The 22,929-nt window shown below is 38.1% G+C and overlaps 1 protein-coding gene across 1 annotated transcript in view; it reads left to right on the top strand.

The window, feature by feature from the left end:
* Positions 1 to 9,204: 9,204 nt before the first annotated feature.
* Positions 9,205 to 22,929, top strand: part of LOC138851498 (mediator of RNA polymerase II transcription subunit 12-like protein) — a gene marked incomplete at its 5' end in the record, with an annotated part of 103,615 nt that continues 89,890 nt past the window's right edge. The window contains 9 exons of the mRNA XM_070080693.1: positions 9,205 to 9,329; positions 9,915 to 10,168; positions 10,332 to 10,470; positions 11,354 to 11,505; positions 12,748 to 12,842; positions 13,998 to 14,152; positions 17,285 to 17,603; positions 18,669 to 18,850; positions 19,115 to 19,312. Coding sequence (XP_069936794.1) covers positions 9,205 to 9,329; positions 9,915 to 10,168; positions 10,332 to 10,470; positions 11,354 to 11,505; positions 12,748 to 12,842; positions 13,998 to 14,152; positions 17,285 to 17,603; positions 18,669 to 18,850; positions 19,115 to 19,312 — 1,619 coding nt within the window. The remainder of the gene's footprint in view (positions 9,330 to 9,914; positions 10,169 to 10,331; positions 10,471 to 11,353; positions 11,506 to 12,747; positions 12,843 to 13,997; positions 14,153 to 17,284; positions 17,604 to 18,668; positions 18,851 to 19,114; positions 19,313 to 22,929) is intronic.

The following is a 22,929-nucleotide window of genomic DNA, read 5'->3' as shown; positions in this document are numbered from 1 at the left end:
AATCCCTTCACTAAATATTACCCTGCTCACACTCCAACAGATCGTCAGGTCCCAAGTACCATTCGTCTCCATTCACTCCTATCTAACACGCTCACGCACGCTTGCTGGAAGTCCAAGCCCCTTGCCCACAAAACCTCCTTTACCCCCTCTCTCCAACCCTTTCGAGGACGACCCCTACCCCGCCTTCCTTCCCCTATAGATTTATATGCTTTCCATGTCATTCTACTTTGATCCATTCTCTCTAAATGACCAAACCACCTCAACAACCCCTCTTCTGCCCTCTGACTAATACTTTTATTAACTCCACACCTTCTCCTAATTTCCACACTCCGAATTTTCTGCATAATATTTACACCACACATTGCCCTTAAACAGGACATCTCCACTGCCTCCAACCGTCTCCTCGCTGCTGCATTTACCACCCAAGCTTCACACCCATATAAGAGTGTTGGTACTACTATACTTTCATACATTCCCTTCTTTGCCTCCATAGATAACGTTTTTTGACTCCACATATACCTCAATGCACCACTCACCTTTTTTCCCTCATCAATTCTATGATTAACCTCATCCTTCATAAATCCATCCGCCGACACGTCAACTCCCAAATATCTGAAAACATTCACTTCTTCCATACTCCTCCTCCCCAATTTGATATCCAATTTTTCTTTATCTAAATCATTTGACACCCTCATCACCTTACTCTTTTCTATGTTCACTTTCAACTTTCTACCTTTACACACATTCCCAAACTCATCCACTAACCTTTGCAATTTTTCTTTAGAATCTCCCATAAGCACAGTATCATCAGCAAAAAGTAACTGTGTCAATTCCCATTTTGAATTTGATTCCCCATAATTTAATCCCACCCCTCTCCCAAACACCCTAGCATTTACTTCCTTTACAACCCCATCTATAAATATATTAAACAACCATGGTGACATTACACATCCCTGTCTAAGACCTACTTTTACCGGGAAGTAGTCTCCCTCTCTTCTACACACCCTAACCTGAGCCTCACTATCCTCATAAAAACTCTTTACAGCATTTAATAACTTACCACCTATTCCATATACTTGCAACATCTGCCACATTGCTCCTCTATCCACTCTATCATATGCCTTTTCTAAATCCATAAATGCAATAAAAACTTCCCTACCTTTATCTAAATACTGTTCACATATATGCTTCAATGTAAACACTTGATCTACACATCCCCTACCCACTCTGAAACCTCCTTACTCATCCGCAATCCTCCATTCTGTCTTACCTCTAATTCTTTCAATTATAACCCTACCGTACACTTTTCCTGGTATACTCAGTAAGCTTATTCCTCTATAATTTTTACAGTCTCTTTTGTCCCCTTTCCCTTTATATAAAGGGACTATACATGCTCTCCGCCAATCCCTAGGTACCTTCCCCTCTTTCATACATTTATTAAACAGAAGTACCAACCACTCCAACACTATATCCCCCCCTGCTTTTAACATTTCTGTCATGATCCCATCAGTTCCAGCTGCTTTACCCCCTTTCATTTTACGTAATGCCTCACGTACCTCCCCCACACTTACATTCTGCTCTTCTTCACTCCTAAAAGATGGTATACCTCCCTGACCAGTGCATGAAATTACTGCCTCTGTTTCTTCCTTAACATTTAAAAGTTCCTCAAAATATTCTCGCCATCTACCTAATACCTCCATCTCCCCATCTACTAACTCCCCTACTCTGTTTTTAACTGACAAATCCATATTTTCCTTAGGCTTTCTTAACTTGTTTAACTCACTCCAAAATTTTTTCTTATTTTCATTAAAATTTCTTGACAGTGCCTCTCCCACTCTGTCATCTGCTCTCCTTTTGCACTCTCTCACCACTCTCTTTACCTTTCTTTTACTCTCCATATACTCTGCTCTTCTTATAACACTTTTGCTTTGTAAAAACCTCTCATAAGCTACCTTTTTCTCTTTTATCACACCCTTTACTTCATCATTCCACCAATCACTCCTCTTTCCTCCTGCCCCCACCCTCCTACAACCACAAACTTCTGCCCCACATTCTAATACTGCATTTTTAAAACTATTCCAACCCTCTTCAACCCCCCCACTACTCATCTTTGCACTAGCCCACCTTTCTGCCAATAGTCGCTTATATATCACCCGAACTTCCTCCTCCCTTAGTTTATACACTTTCACCTCCCTCTTACTTGTTGTTGCCACCTTCCTCTTTTCCCATCTACCTCTTACTCTAACTGTAGCTACAACTAAATAATGATCCGATATATCCGATATATCCGATATATATATATATTTATATATTTATTTTTTTTTTTTTCAACAAGTCGGTCGTCTCCCACCGAGGCAGGGTGACCCAAAAAAAAAAAGAAAGAAAATCCCCAAAAAGAAAATACTTTCATCATCATTCAACACTTTCACCACACACACACATTATCACTGCTTTTGCAGAGGTGCTCAGAATACAACAGTTTAGAAGCATATACGTATAGAGATACACAACATATCCCTCCAAACTGCCAATATCCCAAACCCCTCCTTCAAAGTGCAGGCATTGTACTTCCCATTTCCAGGACTCAAGTCCGACTATATGAAAATAACCGGTTTCCCTGAATCCCTTCACTAAATATTACTAAATATTAAATATTCAGCAAGTCGGCCGTCTCCCACCAAGGCAGGGTGATATGTTGTGTATCTTTATACGTATATGCTTCTAAACTGTTGTGTTCTGAGCACCTCTGCAAAAACAGTAATTATGTGTGAGTGAGGTGAAAGTGTTGAATGATGATGAAAGTATTTTCTTTTTGGGATTTTCTTTCTTTTTGGGTCACCCTGCCTCGGTGGGAGACGGCCGACTTGTTGAAAAAAAAAAAAATACACACAGTGGACCCTCGCCTAACAAACGCATCGCTTAACGTTAAATCCGCCCAGCGATACATTTTAACTCAAAAATTTCACCTCGGCTAGCGCTAAAAACCTTGCCCAATGCGATTCGTTCCGTTCGAGACGCGTCCACCTGTGGCCTGAGCGCGCCTCACATGTCCTGCGGGTGCCAGTGTTTACAAGCCAGCCACCGCGGTCGCATCCAAACATACAATCGGAACATTTCATATTATCACAGCGTTTTTAGTGATTGCACCTGCAAAATAAGTCACCATGGGCTCCAAGAAAGCTTCTAGTGCCAACTCTACAGCAAAAAGGGTGAGAATTACTATGGATATGAAGAAAGAGATCATTGCTAAGTATGAAAGTGGAGTGCATGTCTTCGAGCTGGCCAGGTTGTACACAAAACCCCAATCAACCATCGCTACTATTGTGGCCAAGAAAACGGCATTCAAGGAAGCTGTTCTTGCCAAAGGTGCAACTTTGTTTTCGAAACAGAGATCGCAAGTGATAGAAGATGTTGAGAGACTGTTATTGGTGTGGATAAACGAAAAACAGATAGCAGGAGATAGCATCTCTCAAGCGATCATATGTGAAAAGGCTAGGAAGTTGCATGACGATTTAATTAGAAAAATTCCTGCAACTAGTGGTGATGCGAGTGAATTTAAGGCCAGCAAAGGTTGGTTTGAGAGATTTAAGAATTGTAGTGGCATACATAGTGTGATAAGGCATGGTGAGGCTGCCAGTTTGGACCAAAAAGCAGCTGAAATATGTGAAGGAATTCAAGGAGTACAGAGACAGTGAAGTATTGAAACCCAGGACATAAGCCTATGAAAGACAGGCGTACTCTGTTGATGTGTGCTAATGCTAGTCGTGATTGCAAAGTGAAGACTTTATTGGTGTATCACTCTGAAACTCCCAGAGTGTTCAGGAAAAACAATGTCCTAAAGGCTAATTTGTGTGTGATGTGGAGGGCAAACAGTAAGGCATGGGTCACTAGAGACCTTTTCTATGACTGGTTACACCATGCATTTGCCCCCACTGTGAAAAATTACCTCCTGGAAAACAAATTGGACCTTAAGTGCATCCTGGTATTAGACAATGCTCCTGGTCATCCTTCAGACATGGCAGAGCGACTTTCTGGGGACATGAACTTCATTAAGGTCAAGTTTTTGCCTCCTAATACTACTACTCTCCTGCAGCCCATGGACCAGCAGGTCATTGCAAACTTCAAAAAACTCTATACAAAAGCTATGTTTGAAAGGTGCTTTGTAGTGACCTCAGAAACTCAATTGACTCTAAGAGAGTTTTGGAGAGATCACTTTAGCATCCTCAGTTGTGTAAACATTATAGGTAATGCTTGGAAGGAAGTGACTAAGAGGACCTTGAACTCTGCTTGGAAGAAACTGTGGCCAGAATGTGTAGACAAAAGGGATTTTGAAGGGTTTGAGGCTAACCCTGGGAATCCTATACCAGTTGAGGAATCCATTGTGGCATTGGGGAAGTCCTTGGGGTTGGAGGTTAGTGGGGAGGATGTGGAAGAGTTGATGGAGGAGGACAATGAAGAACTAACCACTGATGAGCTGCAAGATCATCTTCAACAGCAAGAGGCCAGACCTGAGGAAACTGCTCCGGAGGAGGGGATAGAGAAATTTAGGAAGTTGCCTACTTCAAAGATTAAGGAAATGTGTGCAATGTGGCATAAAGTGCAAACCTTTTTTGATGAAAATCACCCTCACACAGCTATTGCAAGCCGTGCTGGTGACTATTACACTGACAATGTTGTGAAACACTTTAGGAATGTCATAAAGGAATGGGAGGTACAGGCCTCTATGGACAGATATGTTGTGCGGCAGAGGTCCAGTGACTCTGAAGCTGGTCCTAGTGACATTAAAAGAAGAAGGGAAGTAACCCCGGAAAAGGACTTGACACCTCAAGTCCTAATGGAAGGGGATTCCCCTTCTAAACATTAACACCATCCACACTCTCTCATCCTCCCATCCCATCAATCATCACCAGATCTTCAATAAAGGTAAGTGTCATGTAATTGTACATGTCTTCTTCAGTTTGTGCGTATTAAAATTAATATTTCATGTGGTAAAATTTGTTTTTTTTCATACTTTGGGGTGTCAGGAACGGATTAATTTGATTTCCATTATTTCTTAGGGAAAGTTAATTCGGCTAACGATAATTTCGCCTAACGTTGAGCTCTCAGGAACAGATTAATATCGTTAGGCGAGGATCCACTGTATATATATATATACAGTGGTCCCTCACTTGTCGTCCATAATCCATTCCTGGAAGCGGGACTATTATCGAAATAGACGATTTTCAAATCAATTTTCCCATAAGAAATAATGTAAATACAATTAATCCGTTCCTGACACCCAGAAGTATTAAAACAAAAATTTTTTTTTACGTGAAATATAAATGTAGTACATAAACAATACAATGGGACATGATGAATGAAACATTAACAGCATAACACTTACCTTTATTGGCAATTCTTCTTAGTGTATGGAAGACTGGAGGAGGAGAGACATTGAATTACTGTTTCATATATATATGTGACCTAAGTGTAAGTAGAAGTAGCAAGACGTACCTGAAATCTTGCATGTTTATGAAACAGAAAAAAGGACACCAGTAATCCTACCATTGTGTAAAACAATTACAGGCTTTTGTTTCACACTCACTTGGCATGATGGTAGTACCTCCCTGGGCAGTTGCTGTCTACCAACCTACTACCTAGGATTTTTCCTGGTATACTCAGTAAATTTCTTTCTTTCTTTCGACACACAGGCCGTATCCCACCGAGGCAGGGTGGCCCAAAAGGAAAAACGAAAGCTTCTTCTTTTACATTTAGTAATATATATAGGAGAAGGGGTTACTAGCGCCTTGCTCCTGGCATTTTAGTCGCCTCTTACAACACTCATGGCTTACGGAGGAAGAATTCTGTTCCACTTCCCCATGGAGGTAAGAGGAAATAAACAAGAACTAGTAAGAAAATAGAAGAAAACCCAGAGGGGTGTGTACATATATATATGCTTGTACATGTATGTGTAGTGTGACCTAAGTGTAAGTAGAAGTAGCAAGACGTACCTGAAATCTTGCATGTTTATGAAACAGAAAAAAGGACACCAGCAATCCTAACATCGTGTAAAACAATTACAGGCTTTCGTTTCACACTCACTTGGCAGGATGGTAGTACCTCCCTGGGCAGTTGCTGTCTACCAACCTACTACCTAGGATTTTTCCTGGTATACTCAGTAAATTTATTCCTCTATAATATTTATAATCTCTCTTGTCCCTCTTCTCTTTATATAAAGGAATTATACGTGCTCTCTGCCAATCCCTAGGTACCTTCCCCTCTTTCATACATTTATTAAACAAAAATACCAACCACTCCAACATTATATCTCCCCCTGCTTTTAACATTTCTTTCATGATCCCATCAGTTCCAGCTGCTTTACCCTCTTTCATTCTACATAATGCCTCATGCACCTCCTCTCCCACACCTACATCCTGCTCCTCTTCACTCATAAAAGATGTACCTCCCTGTCCAGTGCATGAAATTACTGCCCCCCTTTCTTCATCGACATTTAAAAGTTCCTCAAAATATTCCCACCATCCTCCCAATACCTCCAGCTCCCCATTTATTAACTCCCCTACTGTTTTTAACTGATAAATCCATTTGTTCCCTAGGCTTTCTTAACTTGTTTATCTCACTTCAAAAGTTTTTTCTTATTTTTTTTTTTTTTTTTTTTTTTCAACAAGTTGGCCGTCTCCCACCGAGGCAGGGTGACCCAAAAAAAAGAAAGAAAATCCCCAAAAAGAAAATACTTTCATCATCATTCAACACTTTCACCACACTCACACATTATCACTGCTTTTGCAGAGGTGCTCAGAATACAACAGTTTAGAAGCATATATGTATAGAGATACACAACATATCCCTCCAAACTGCCAATATCCCAAACCCCTCCTTTAAAGTGCAGGCATTGTACTTCCCATTTCCAGGACTCAAGTCCGACTATATGAAAATAACCGGTTTCCCTGAATTTTTTTTTTTTTTTTTTTTTTCAACAAGTCGGCCGTCTCCCACCCTGCTCACACTCCAACAGATCGTCAGGTCCCAAGTATCATTCGTCTCCATTCACTCCTATCTAACACGCTCACGCACGCTTCCTGGAAGTCCAAGCCCCTCACCCACAAAACCTCCTTTACCCCCTCTTTCCAACCCTTTCGAGGACGACCCCTACCCCTCTTTCCTTCCCCTATAGATTTATATGCTTTCCATGTCATTCTACTTTGATCCATTCTCTCTAAATGACCAAACCACCTCAACAACCCCTCTTCTGCCCTCTGACTAATGCTTTTATTAACTCCACACCTTCTCCTAATTTCCACACTCCGAATTTTCTGCATAATATTTACACCACACATTGCCCTTAGACAGGACATCTCCACTGCCTCCAACCGTCTCCTCGCTGCTGCATTTACCACCCAAGCTTCACATCCATATAAGAGTGTTGGTACTACTATACTTTCATACATTCCCTTCTTTGCCTCCATAGATAACGTTTTTTGACTCCACATATACCTCAATGCACCACTCACCTTTTTTCCCTCATCAATTCTATGATTAACCTCATCCTTCATAAATCCATCCGCCGACACATCAACTCCCAAGTATCTGAAAACATTCACTTCTTCCATACTCCTCCTCCCCAATTTGATATCCAATTTTTCTTTATCTAAATCATTTGATACCCTCATCACCTTACTCTTTTCTATGTTCACTTTCAACTTTCTACCTTTACACACATTCTCAAACTCATCCACTAACCTTTGTAATTTTTCTTTAGAATCTCCCATAAGCACAGTATCATCAGCAAAAAGTAACTGTGTCAATTCCCATTTTGAATTTGATTCCCCATAATTTAATCCCACCCCTCTCCCGAACACCCTAGCATTTACTTCTTTTACAACCCCATCTATAAATATATTAAACAACCATGGTGACATTACACATCCCTGTTTAAGACCTACTTTTACCGGGAAGTATTCTCCCTCTCTTCTACACACCCTAACCTGAGCCTCACTATCCTCATAAAAGCTCTTTACAGCATTTAGTAACTTACCACCTATTCCATATACTTGCAACATCTGCCACATTGCTCCTCTATCCACTCTATCATATGCCTTTTCTAAATCCATAAATGCAATAAAAACTTCCCTACCTTTATCTAAATACTGTTCACATATATGTTTCAATGTAAACACTTGATCTACACATCCCCTACCCACTCTGAAGCCTCCTTGCTCGTCCGCAATTCTACATTCTGTCTTACCTCTAATTCTTTCAATTATAACCCTACCGTATACTTTTCCTGGTATACTCAGTAAACTTATTCCTCTATAATTTTTACAATCTCTTTTGTCCCCTTTCCCTTTATATAAAGGGACTATACATGCTCTCCGCCAATCCCTAGGTACCTTCCCCTCTTTCATACATTTATTAAACAAAAGTACCAACCACTCCAACACTATATCCCCCCCTGCTTTTTCTTATATTCAGCAAAATTTCTTGACAGTGCCTCTCCCACTCTATCATCTGCTCTCCTTTTGCACTCTCTCACCTTTCTCTTCACCTTTCTTTTACTCTCCATATACTCTGCTCTTCTTATAACACTTTTGCTTTGTAAAAACCTCTCATAAGCTAACTTTTTCTCTTTTATCACACCCTTTACTTCATCAATCCACCAATCACTCCTCTTTCCTCCTGCACCCACCCTCCTATAGCCACAAACTTCTGCTCCACATTCTAATACTGCATTTTTAAAACTATCCCAATCCTCTTCAACATCGCCTCCCCCACTATTCATACTTGCACTAGTCCACCTTTCCGCCAATAGTTGCTTATATCTCGCCCTAACTTCCTCTTCCTTTAGTTTATACACTTTCATACATACATACATATGTACATAGCCGTGATAAAGTTCAGTTGATAAATTATTCACAGTAAAAGGAGAAGTAGGAATTTTTCACTGATGGGAAGCACTTCCCTGTTACTCTTAGGTTTTGAAGAACTGCCATTATCACTACTTTTGCACTTTGGTGCCATTATTAAGCAAAATTAAGAGTTATTTTCAGGCCATGGTAAACCACAGATAACTGAAACTGCAGAAACTGAACCCATAGATATGAGGTTCTACTGTATGTGCTTGGTATAGGAATGATAACCTAAATGTCCATGGCATCTTGAATTTTTTTAATTTAAAATTTAGTTTGTCCTATTTTTCCCTATTTTCAGGACTCTCCGGTTCTGGGAGTGGAGCACCAGCGGCTACTGGAACAGGACAGCCAACTACTGCACAGCTGACTCATGTTCTTCGTAACTGGAATTACTGTCTTCAGTTAGCACACTTTATGTATCAGGTGCACATCCTGTATTGTGTTATTGAATTTATTGATGAAATTCAAGTTAGCTTAGGAATGAATCATAGCATTCACTTACTGTTGAAAGTGGATAAAAAAGGAAGGAATATTACTTACTGTACCTAAGTAATTACTGTAATGAATTAGAAGTCAGGGACTCATGGATAATCATTTTGCTCTAAACTTTGGAATATCTGTATTTACAAACCACTGATGTTTCTTTTGCAAACATTTTCATATAGTATCAGGCAGTGAACTCCCTGAATTGTATCAGAATAATATGTGCTCTGATTCTATTTGCCTACCAGGATTATAATCGTGGTAATGACAACAGTATTGTTATCTATATCTGTTGGAGCAGGTTTTGGAGAATAAAACTTCAAAATCCTAAGATGCTGTTATTGATAACTAGTGTAAAAAGCAGACTGGGCTTAGGGACCTATGTATGTCTAACATGAAGGAAAATTTTGTGATAACACTACAACACTAATATCCAGAAAGGGGGATGGGACAGCATGAGGTCATGCCAGATATTATTAATATAAAAGTAAGAATTATTCAGTAATTGTTTGTTTGCCATTGTAGGAAGGCTTACTGGATCGTCAGGAACTTTTAGAATGGATTGTGGAAACGTTTGTACGATGGCGAGGAACTGAGCATGACGTTGTTCTTCGTGTTGTGCTGCCTTTACCCTTGCAGTACCTTGATGACATCACACAGTCAGAGTACCTTTCACGTAAACTTGCGTATTATTCAGCGTCTAAACTAGCCCAGTTGTGTCACGACTCTGGATACTCTTCACCCAGGCCACAGTCTCCTGTCAACCACAGCAATAATGGGTAACAGTGTACATATGGCTGTCTCTTTTTTCCTGAATGTAATATATTTAAAATGCTAAAAATTAGTTAATATTTTAGTATTAATAAAAATTTAGACCAAAATCATGTGCAAGCTTCTCTCCTGTATTTTGTGAAAACTTGACAGAATACTTTTACTCTAAAGAATTGGTGTAAGTGGTCAAGGTTCTGGGACCAGTCAGCCATCAGGCCCAACAATAAACCCTCTGGCAGCAACATTCCAGGAGCTACTCTCTTGCCACCAGCATCGTCCAGTTGTCCTGGCTGCATCCTGCTTCATCCAGGTATTTCTTGGAGAAATCAACATACAGTATTGTAAATAGCACTGGTAGAAAAGATGTTTAAAATTTAACAGTGGTCTACTTTTAGGTCACATCTGAATGTTTATTGTAGAAACAAAAAATGGTTCTGATGTTATTGTATTTGTTAGCTATTTTTGCAAGTCAGTTTTTAATATTAAAATGTAAATGATAATTTTTGAGGTCCTGTCTTTCCCTGTATTTTATTTTCTTGTTATTATTAGATGTCTATATATATAATTAGTCTTCTTTCAACAAACCGGCTGTATATATACGGCTGTATCCCACGTTGGTGGAAAACAGCTTAAATGTTAAAAAAAATATATATATTATCATTTTAAGTTTTGTGGAGGGGATGGGATGGAGATGAACTCTAACTCCTGATCCCTTTCTTAACTTTTAATTGTTCAGTTTATAATAGTGTGGAGACAAGTGCTGAAGATAATTGCATGAGGAGAGAGGGTGACTGGTGTGTGGGTAGAGTTAGCCAAGCCATGGTAGGGAGAAGAAAAAGAGGGTGTCACCTGCTAGTCCCTCCATCCTCCCACCATGAACCATCCCACCCATTCCTTACTTTACTTTTCTGCATTGGTTTAAAATCCTTTCTTTTTTCATGACTCTCTAGCACCTTCCACAGTTGTTAAATGATTTCATTTTGAATTTTTCCCTCATCTTAGGATAATCTGTTTGGTTTAACTTTTATTTATGTTGCAGAGCTTTAAATGCAATAGTTTGTTTCTAACAAAAGTCACTGTACTATATTATTATTATAATTTTTATTATTTTATGTACTACTGTCTTTCTTATTTCCAGCAAAAAATAATTGCCATATTAAATAATCTCTAGTGTTACATTTTTTTATTAACAGGCAATTACCCTTGACTGTCCAACTGCACTGGTGTGGAACAATGCTGGTGAGGGTAAAGCTTCCTCTTGGCTGACTGGGTCTCCCCTTGATGTGCTTCCCTGTGCCCCCTCTGATCTGCCTATGCCTCCTCGCTACAACAACCAACATGTCCGGTGAGACAGCGTGATACGCTTTACCATCAATATTTTCTGACTGCGTTACAATAAAGTATTATTTTTTCTGATTTGGTAACTCCCATTCATGTCAAATGAAATAAAATAATATGTAGTTGCATGTGGAGGAATGCACCGGAGATTTTGTATATAGGTTACAGGTAACATACAGGTAATACCCACAAGTACAGATGTAAAGACAATATTCGGAACAAACTTTTATGGGTAATATGCCTTGCTCAGGGTTGAGTTTTGTCTAATCATGGAGTGGATACCTTTTACACGTATATATACTCATGGAGAGTGAGGTAAGAGCAATAAAAAAAAGTATGTCAGGTGCTGATGATACGAATAGTACGACATTGCAGTGAGCCCGCTAGTCAGGTGCTGATGATAGGGGTAGTAGGACATTGCAGTGGGCCTGCTAGTCCAGTATTTTGTATTTCCCATATGGGATAATGAGTGTGCCAAGGGTTTTGCTAGACTGAAGGCCAAACTTATTAAGGAAGGGGAAAATCTACAAAAACCACTTCACTAGAGGCTGCTGCAATTTTGATATCTTATTAATTAAATCATGCTAGCTAAAGCACTTGCCTCCTTCTTGAAAGGTACACAGCAATTACCATCCTTCCACAAATAACCACCCAGAGCAGTGCATGTGCACTGTGTTTGCATTCATCAAGGGATACTATATAAATAAGCAACTATCAACCATGACTCAACCAATATGTGGTTACTTTAAAATCTTGTGCTGACTTACCAGAACTAAAGTGATAGATCAGGCATATTAAATACATAATTGCTTACAGGTAAGAGAATTTGAATCATATTGCAAAAGTTAGCTCAGCTTTTCATAACTGTAAATGTTAATGGGTTTTCATGAGTGATCAAGTCACAGACCAATACACATCACAGGATCTGTCATTACTTCTGCCAAATATATACAGGTGGTATTAAAGTGGCTAGCAGTGCCACCTAGCCTTCACAGGAAATCACCAGAGGAGAGAGCAGTCAGCTCCTGGTATCTTCACATTTCACACCACTCTTTGCAGGGAAATCCTGACAGGATAAACAGGCTTGCCTGGTTTCTTTCCTACTGGAACCCAGGATGTGATCATCCTCTAACACTGGTTTATACAAAGCTTAAAAATGAAGAGCTGTATACACTTTTCTTTTATGAATCATTAATGTAATGTAAATGCTCGGTTTGTCAGTATCATTGGTGAGACTTTGAAATTTCAGGGTTCAGCTGAAAATGATGGAAGAGCACATCAGACAACGGAGTCGAGCTGCAGAGAATCGCTGGTCATTGGATAAATATGCTGTTAATGTAACTGGTAAGATTAAGTCCTGTGCTTTTAAATTGTTTTATAAGTCACTCATGAACAATATTATATGAAACTAGAGAAACCATAGTTACAGGTTTGTCTAAATTGTGGCTTTGATGAATAAATTAATCGTATAGTAGAGTTGAATGTATACAAAAATGTTTTCACTCCACATACATATTATACTCTTGTATTATACAGTAAACCCTGTAACCCCTTTTTCTTTCTGGTGCATGTTAACTCGACTCAGTTTTACTATACATCATCCCACTTCTGTGGCACAGGAAGTTCTTAACAGAATGTTAAGCCAGGGGTAGTTTCCTTTTACTAAGCTACTATTTTCATCTTTGTTACACCAGATAGCATTTGAATGCACTCTTCCTGCCCTTCTTTGCATACTAATTGCTTTATTTATATTGAGGGACAAGTTTTCTGTATCAATATTCATCACTTATACAATTACTTATTTGTGTGTTTCGCTCTGCATATTTCTCAGTCTTTTTCACTGTTTCACTCTCTCTTAAAATTGCTAACGTTGGGTGTGTATGAAGTACTGTATGTTTGGCTGTCAGCTTGAGTCACAATGCAGGCTCTAGGTAGCCTCAACTGCAACTTTGAACTACTAGCACATTCAGAAGCTTGGCATACGTGTTATGAATAATGTATTTTATTTTCTTTCTCTCCACTGAGCCATCAGAACTCATATTGATCATGCAGGCAGGTCATGTGTATATACTGGAACAGTTGTGACCCAAGTTCTCTAATTGCATGCATGACCTCTGCAAAGTAATTCTGATGCCATTACAGGTTGACTTCCACTCTCAATTTTAAAAGGATTTTTACCTTTTAGTGTGTATTTCCCGAAGTTTAGTGTCAATGGTTGACTAAGAGTCTGGTTAAGTCTGTAACAAGCATATATACTATCATATCAATTTCAAAATTAAACTACCCTTACTTTCTTCAGAGTCTTGGAGCATAACCTTATTTTTTCCATGTGTTCTTCAGTTTTTGCAACTATTTTTAAATGCGGCAGTTTTCCGGACTGTAACTACTGCCTTATGTGAGGGTTTGCTGTATTAATTCTTTTTATAGTGACACTTGAATATAAATGATTCTGACTTTATTATGAGATATTAACCCAGTATTCTTATCTTGGTGCTGTAGCATCTGTGCCTCTATCAACAGGATCTACAATAAATAGGGTCTTGGGAGCTCTCGATGCACTAGATCGCCACTGCTTCGATCGTGTAGATTCAAATAACTCTCTTGACACTTTATACAATAAGATTTTTGGCTCTACAAAGGAAGCAAATAATGAGGTAAGTATTTTTATTTTCAAATTTGGTTATTCCTAAAAAGCTTTTTTTAGCACACTGTCCATCTCCTTATTCAGGTAGAGTTTACACGTGTTGAGAATTACAAAAAATGCTTAAAATTAAGCTTCCCAGTTGCTTTTATTTATTAAATCTTCATGAGAGTACTCTGCTGAAAGTACTATAAATATAAATCCCTTCAGTGGGTGCCTTGGTGCTGATGAAGGGATCTTAATCTGAAGAATTGGAGCCACTCTCCACTTTATTGGAACAAGTCTGATTATCCACTACTCATCCCATTCCACAGGTGCTATATGGCCCTTATGTGTTTAGAGCATCCCCTTAAATATAATAATAGTAATAAAATTAATAACTCGTAGTAGTGCTCCAAAAGTAGATCTACATTTTTTTTTTTTTACATATTTTCAAATCTAACAAAAAAAAAAAACGTAGATCAAAGTTTTTTTACACGTTTTCAAAGGTAAAAAAAAAAAGGATCTACTTTTTTTTACATACTATCAAATGTTGAAAAAACGTATATACATATACATTTGGACCGTTTACGGGTTAAACATTGCAATGAGGAGGCAGCTGGAGGCAGTGGAGATATATTGTCTAAGGGCAATATATGGTGTGAATATCATGCAGAGAATTCTTAGTTTAGAGATTATGAGGGGGTGCGAGGTTCTTAAAAGTATTATCCAGAGGACTGAGGAGGGGTTGTTGAGGTGGTTTGGACATTTAGAGAGGATGGATAAAAATAGGATGACTTGGAGGGCATATAACTCTGTAGTGGGAGGAAAGAGGGGTAGGGGTCATTCTAGGAAAGGTTGGTGGGAGGGGGTCATTCTAGGAAAGGTTGGTGGGAAGGGGGTCATTCTAGGAAAAGTTGGTGGGAGTGGGTAAAGGAGCTGCTGTATGCAAGGGGCTTGGACATCCAACAGACTTATGTGAGCATGTTAGATACAAGTGGAGATAAGTGGTTTCTGTGACTTGACATGCTGTTAGTGTGTGAGTGAGGAAACATTTAAGAAAGGATTCAGGGAAAATGGTTAACCTATAGGTAGAAAGTACAATTTCTGCACTCTGAAGGAGGGGTGGGGATATTGCAATTTTTATGGGCATCAGTGCTGTAATGTCTGCGTGTCTGTGGCAAGATGGTGATGGCATGAGTGATGATTAATTTTTCTTCTTTTCAGGTCACTCTACCTTGGTGGGAGATGGCCAGTGTGTTAAAAATTAATAATAATAATAATAATAATTGAAAATACATGGAGCAGGGTTTTTTTCAGAATTTTTCTACTTTAGTCAGATCACATGATGCAATGATTTTTTTTTTTTCATTATTTTCCCATTGATTGTTACTCACTGCATATTTTTTATGTCTTGTACAGTGCTTGCATTCTGAAGAATATTGGAGTTTTGAAGGGTCACTTGATTTGCAGTGTCTATGTGCTTATGGCAAAACAGTGATTTCATGAGTGTTGGTGAGCATATTTCATTCTTTAGGTCATCCTATATTGATGGAAGATGGATTATGTAAATTTTGTGTATTGAGTGCTAATCTTTATGTTGGACTGTATAGTTATTCAAGTTTATTCTGAAGGTCTTCCTCAGAAAATGTATAAGGCTTAACCATTTTTCATCTTTTAGGACTCTTTGTGGAGGGGATGTTGCAGTCTGAATTGTGTATGTCAGCACACTTCTGGCAAATGTTGCAGTCAAAGGTTATTCTGAATTGTGATGCCAACACTTCTGGCAAAATGGCAATTGAGTGAATAATGTTGATTATGTTTTCCCTCATAGGGTCACCCTGCTTTAGCAAATGGTCTTTGAGATAAAAAATAATGACTATTTCTGATGTAATAAATATCATATTGGTAAATATCCTGTAGCAATAATAATGGAATCAACTTTTATGCACATTTGTGCTGTATCTTAAAATTTATTTGAAGAGATTTTGATATATTTTGGTAGACACTTCCAAATTTGAAATTCCTTTATTTGCATAGTTTCTACTCAGATTGGTAAATGTGTGGAACATCAATGAGGTATTTTTTTATGTAATGTTGTCATGTAAGCATGCTTCTGACAAGATAGTGATTAAACAAATGAGGGTGAGGTGCATCTTCTTTTTTATGGGTTACCCTACCTTGGTGGGAGATGGCCAATGTGTTTAAAAAAATTACATAATGTACATAGAGAAAAGGTGCAGGAAAACTCTGCTTTAGCAGTCACCAGTATAATACAGTATGTAATATGAGAAAGAGCATTGACCTTTTTTGTTAGTGCTCAGAGTGAAGTACAGATCTGTATTGTTTGTAAAATAACAGAAAGTTAAATGATAATTTATAAGTGAGGTTAGACTTTACCTTGAAACTGGTCACAGATATATGTATATATATTACAAGTACAGCAGTGTAATGTACTGTATATGTACTGTATATTGTATAATCTTATTGATGATAGAGAAAGTCAAACTACAATATTTTGTGATAGTTATGGTAGAAAAAGTCAAACTGTGGTATTATATACTGCAGTGATGTTAGAGAAAATCAAGTTGTAGTATTGTGTGCTACAGTGAGGGAACAGTAAGTATTGTGCTCAGTAATATAATGTATTGTACTCAGTAATATAATGCATCATTTTCAGTAACACAACATCATAGTTGCAGTGCCATCATATTCATATTCTTAACCATAATTATCTTCAGTGCACTATTACCACGCTTCTTGTCGTATCTCTACTTTTTTGGTATCTCATTTAATATTATGTACTTTATTCAGAATTAATCCACAATTTGGTTAGGAGTTTTTAGATGACTTTTCATTTCATCCTGGCCCATTATCAAGTTGCAAGTGAGGAAAAAAATTGGAGAAAGCCAAAAGACATGTCATGTTGAAGAGGTGAGGAGAATGCCTTAACTTTTGCTGTGCCTCCCCATTTGACCTGTGAATTGGGTTACTTATAAATAGCTCCAGTCATGGCATTGTGACTTCCATTCTTTATGTTCATTATCATTAGAGATTCCTTAATAATATTTTAAAATCTGATTCCTGAAAACCTCATAAAATGGGTGTGATAAACAGTTTGCTAACTAAACAATAATTGTGATCTTATTTTTCTTACTATGTATAGAACCCAAACAGCAACAGCAGCAGTGGTAGCAATACTTATACAATAAATAACGTCAGTGGCAATAATACTAGCAACAATAATGATGAGGCTATTGTGCGGACGCTGTGTGAGTGGGCAGTGTCGGTGCAGCGCTGTGGGGAGCACCGAGCTCTGGTTGTTGCTCGCTTGTTGGAGAAGAGGCAAAATAATGTCACATCAGCTGAAAATGATCTTCCAGATGAGAAAGATTCTGTCACCTCGAATCAAATGGTAACACCAGGCGGGTGCATCTTTCAAAACCTCCTGCTGAAGTTTTTAGATACCCAGGCTCCTGTGTATGGTAAATTCCCTGTGTTTGTTTGTTTGTTGTTAGTGTGCAAGCAGCTATGTAATGTGTTCTGAATATTTTGTGCTTGTTCCCATAATTACAGTGCCTGTTAGAGGTAATGATGGTAGCTTGAGCTTCAGCTTTTGAGTCCACTTCTTGATTGACATTGATTAGTTGAAATCACAATAATTTTTCATGTATTCATATATGAATCCCTGTGTAGAGTCTGGGTCAGCTTTTGTGTTATTTACATTGTTCCCTGCTATTACGTTGTAGAAATGCTTTTTGGTATCTGACTCATTTGGCTGTTCAGTTTTCATTCATGTCCTCCTGTTCTACATCATTCCCTCTAAAGTGCTCAGTTTCTGCCTCTGAGCATGTTGTATATTTTGATATCACCATGTGTTGTGCATTCCTTGAGGGCACAAGCTTTAGCTTACTTGGGTTTTTCTTGCAGTTGAAGCCTCACAGTTTCAGCACCAGTCAGGAGGCTTACCTCCTGATTGGTGCTTTTTGTCTTCACTTTCTTTGGTTCAATTTCAGCTGCACACTGGTGAGGCTGACTCGAGGCTTGGTCATGTATGGTAATGAGTGAAAGTTGTCTTTGTTTAAATTTCTTCAGGCTATTCATGTGTTTACTAACCTAGCATGTGCTGTGGTTGTTATCTGTTTATGTGCATTGTAGGGCACAGTATAGAATGTGAATGTATTTTTTGTGGACATTTGTTTTTGTATTTTTTAATATTTTGTATATGAAAATGTTAAAAATATACTTGTCAATTTTGGTAAAGTTTTTTTTAGGAAGAATTGTTCTTTGTTTTCATTAATATATTATAAAAATGACAAGCTCTATTTTTTTGCTTATATGTCAAAATACTTAAAATGCTTATGTGATATATACCATACTGTAGTTGCCATCATAATTTTGCATGTGATCATTAATTACCTTAAAGTCTGAATGCAATAGTTTAGTTAGGTTTAAGGCAGAAAATATGAATTAAATTATATATACAAGTTTTCATTTTTATAGATTATCATCATTGCATTTTGAGACCTCTTTGTATTTTCTGTCAACAGATGAGAATGCTTTATCAGTAAGATCACAGGAATTTGGGAACTTGGTTCTCTTGTTTTCGGAACTGATTCGTCAAGATGTGTTTAGCCATGATACATACATGTGTACTCTCATCTCTCGTGGTGACCTTGCTACAGGCACTCCAGATCTGAAGGCTGATTCTTCCTTTGGAGAAAAGAAAGAAGTAAAGGCTGTTTTTTATTTTAATATATTGCCTTGATACTGTCCAATACATTTGGTACAATTACTATATATATAATGCAATAGTAAAAACAGTAGGTGATGTAAAAATATAAATTTTTCTATGAAATGTGTTTGCAATTTTTTAAAATCTGCATTTCACTGCAAAAATAGAATAACTAAAAATGTAACAGAAGAAAGTATCATAGTTAGTGACTTTTGCAATAAGTAATTAAAAACAATTCAGATCTTAAATATATTGTCTTAGGATGGGACAGACAATATTGATGAAGATCTCGGAAAGATGGTTCAAAAAATTGCCGTAGACACTAGTCTGGAAGAGTCTGGCACGGGAGGAAGAGGAGAGCTTCGAGGAGAAGGTAAACAAAGACCTCCCAGACACTTGGTATACGCACAACATTTCCCTCTGCCACAAGATGATGCTTACATGCATGAGATAAATCAGGTGAGATCATGGCAGACAGTGCCAGATTCTTCTTTCTTTTAATGCACCGGCCGTATCCCACCAAGGCGGGGTGGCCCAATGGAAAGAACGAAAGTTTCTCCTTTTACATTTAGTAATATATACAGGCTAAGCTATGGCAGGAAAAGAGGGAGTATAAATGTATTAATTCAAGGATTATGTGGAGTAAAATAAAGGTTGGATGTGAAAAGTGGGTTATATTAAGTGTATATGCACTAGGAGAAGAGAGAAGTGTAGAGGAGAGAGAGAGAGATTTTGGGAAATGTTGAGTGAATGCATGGGGAGTTTTGAATCAAGTGTGAGAGTACTTGTGGTTGGGGATTTCAATGCTAAAGTGGGTAAAAATTTTGTGGAGGGAATAGTAGGTAAATTTGGGGTGCTAGGGGTAAATGAAAATGGGGGAGCCTTTAATTGAGATATGTGTAGAAAGAGGTTTGGTAATAAGTAATACACATTTTATGAAAAAGAGGATAAATAAATATACAAGGTATGATATAGCACGTAATAAAAGTAGTTTGTTAGATTATGTATTGGTGGATAAATGGTTGATGGGTAGGCTCCAGGATGTACATGTTTATAGAGGGGCAACTGATATATCGGATCATTATTTAGTTTTAGCTACAGTTAGAGTAAGAGGTAGATGGGACAAGAGGAAAATGGCAACAATAAGTAAGAGAGAGGTGAAAGTGTATAAACTAAGGGAGGAGGAAGTTCGGGTGAGATATAAGCAACTATTGGCAGAAAGGTGGACTAGTGCAAGTATGAGTAGTTGGGGGGGGGGGGGGGGGGGGTTGAAGAGGATTGGAATAGTTTTAAAAGTGCAGTATTAGAATGTGGGGCAGAAGTTTGTGGTTATAGAAGGGTGGGTGCAGGAGGAAAGAGGAGTGATTGGTGGAATGATGAAGTAAAGAGTGTGATAAAAGAGAAAAAGGTAGTTTATGAGAGGTTTTTACAAAGCAAAAGTGTTATAAGAAGAGCAGAGTATATGGAGAGTAAAAGAAAGGTGAAGAGAGTGGTGAGAGAGTGCAAAAGGAGAGCAGATGATAGAGTGGGAGAGGCACTGTCAAGAAATTTTAATGAAAATAAGAAAAAAATTTGGAGTGAGTTAAACAAGTTAAGAAAGCCTAGGGAACGAATGGATTTGTCAGTTAAAAACAGAGTGGGGGAGTTAGTTGATGGGGTGCTGGAGGTATTGGGTAGATGGCAAGAATATTTTGAGGAACTTTTAAATGTCGACGAAGAAAGGGAGGCGGTAATTTCGTGCATTGGCCAGGGAGGTTTACCATCTTTTAGGAATGAAAAAGAGCAGGATGTGAGTGTGGGGGAGGTGCGTGAGGCATTTCATAGAATGAAAGGGGGTAAAGCAGCTGGAACTGATGGGATCATGACAGAAATGTTAACCCTTTCAGGGTTTCGGCCGTACTAGTATGGCTTACGAGCCAGGGTTTTTGACGTACTAGTACGCCAAAATTCTAGCGCCCTCAAATCTAGTGAGAGAAAGCTGGTAGGCCTACATATGAAAGAATGGGTCTATGTGGTCAGTGTGCGCAGTATAAAAAAAATCCTGCAGCACACAGTGCGTAATCAGTAAAAAAAAAAAAACTTTGTATTTTTGGATTAAAACAGCGACTTTGCACTATATTTTCGTATGGTATTTATTGTTGTATTCTAGTTTTCCTGGTCTCATTTTATAGAATGGAAGACATATTACAGAAATTGAGGTGAATTTGACTGGTTTTTACAAAGAAAAGTACCTTGAAATTGAGCTCAAAGTAGCAGAAATGTTCGATTTTTACCAAAGTTCAAAAGCAAACAAATCATGCTATGTGTCCAATACACGTCAACTGGTGAGTCTAATATTCTTTCACAAGTGCGCTGATATTATTTATACCATTTCTACATCAATGCAGTAGTCTGCATAACCGTAAATCTTCTATTTTTTTGTGAGAATAAAAATTCAAAGTGGAAAGCAAAAGAATGTAAGAGGGGCATGGAGACATGACTAATGAACAGAAGAAATGTTATTTTACAGCCAAGAATGTATGTCTTGTTTATTCTGGACCCTATTCGGAAATTGGCATATTTTGAAATTTGTGTGAAATTGGCAAAATTGCTAAATTCTGACCACTGTATTGGATAGTTGAAATCGGTAAATGGGTGGTTTCTTGTACTCATTCGATAGAAAAAATGGAGTTCTAGCGAAATAGTTATGATATTTGAAAGAATTAGAGGTAAGACAGAATGTAGGATTGCAAATGAGCAAGGAGGTCTTAGAGTGGGTAGGGGATGTAGATCAAGTGTTTACATTGAAGCATATATGTGAACAGTATTTAGATAAAGGTAGGGGAGTTTTCATTGCATTAATGAATTTAATGAATTTAGGTAGTAGGTTGGTAGACAGCAACCACCCAGGGAGGTACTACCGTCCTACCAAGTGAGTGTAAAACGAAGCCTGTGATTATTTTACATGATGGTAGGATTGCTGATGTCTTTTGTCTGTCTCATAAATATGCAAGATTACAGGCATGTCTTGCTACTTCTACTTACACTTAGGTCACACTACACATACATGTACACATTTATTTATACACACTCATCTGAGTTTTCTTTGATTTTATCTTAATAGTTCTTGGTCTTATTAATTTTCCTTTTATATCCATGGGGAAGTGGAATAAGAATCTTTCCTCCGTAAGCCATGCGTGTTGTAAAAGTCAACTAAAATGCCGGGAACAATGGGCTAGTAACCCCTTTTCCTGTAAAGATTACTAAAAAGAATAAGAAGAAGAAAATTGTCAAAGTGGGAAGTCTGAATGTGCGTGGATGTTGTGCAGATGATAAGAAAGAGATGATTGTGGATGTTATGAATGAGAAAAAGCTGGATGTCCTGGCTTTAAGTGAAACAAAGCTGAAGGGGGTGGGAGAGTTTCAGTGGAGAGGAATAAATGGGATTAGGTCAGGGGTTTCAAATAGAGTTAGAGCTAAAGAAGGAGTAGCAATAATGTTGAAGGATAAGCTATGGCAGGAAAAGAGGGACTATAAATGTATTAATTCAAGGATTATGTGGAGTAAAATAAAGATTGGATGTGAAAAGTGGGTTATAATAAGCGTGTATGCACCTGGAGAAGAGAGAAGTGTAGAGGAGAGAGAGAGATTTTGGGAAATGTTGAGTGAATGCGTGGGGAGTTTTGAATCAAGTGTGAGAGTAATGGTGGTTGGGGATTTTAATGCTAAAGTGGGTAAAAATGTTATGGAGGGAGTAGTAGGTAAATTTGGGGTGCCAGGGGTAAATGTAAATGGGGAGCCTTTAATTGAGCTATGTGTAGAAAGAAATTTGGTAATAAGTAATACATATTTTATGAAAAAGAGGATAAATAAATATACAAGGTATGATGTAGCACGTAATGAAAGTAGTTTATTAGATTATGTATTGGTGGATAAAAGGTTGATGGGTAGGCTCCAGGATGTACATGTTTATAGAGGGGCAACTGATATATCGGATCATTATTTAGTTGTAGCTACAGTTAGAGTAAGAGGTAGATGGGAAAAGAGGAAGGTGGCAACAACAAGTAAGAGGGAGGTGAAAGTGTATAAACTAAGGG

This window comes from Cherax quadricarinatus, unplaced genomic scaffold (genome assembly GCF_038502225.1).
Source record: "Cherax quadricarinatus isolate ZL_2023a unplaced genomic scaffold, ASM3850222v1 Contig793, whole genome shotgun sequence".
Lineage (NCBI taxonomy): Eukaryota > Metazoa > Arthropoda > Malacostraca > Decapoda > Parastacidae > Cherax > Cherax quadricarinatus.
The sequence above is the reverse complement of the archived record's forward strand: the minus strand, read 5'-3'. Positions and strand labels throughout refer to the sequence as shown.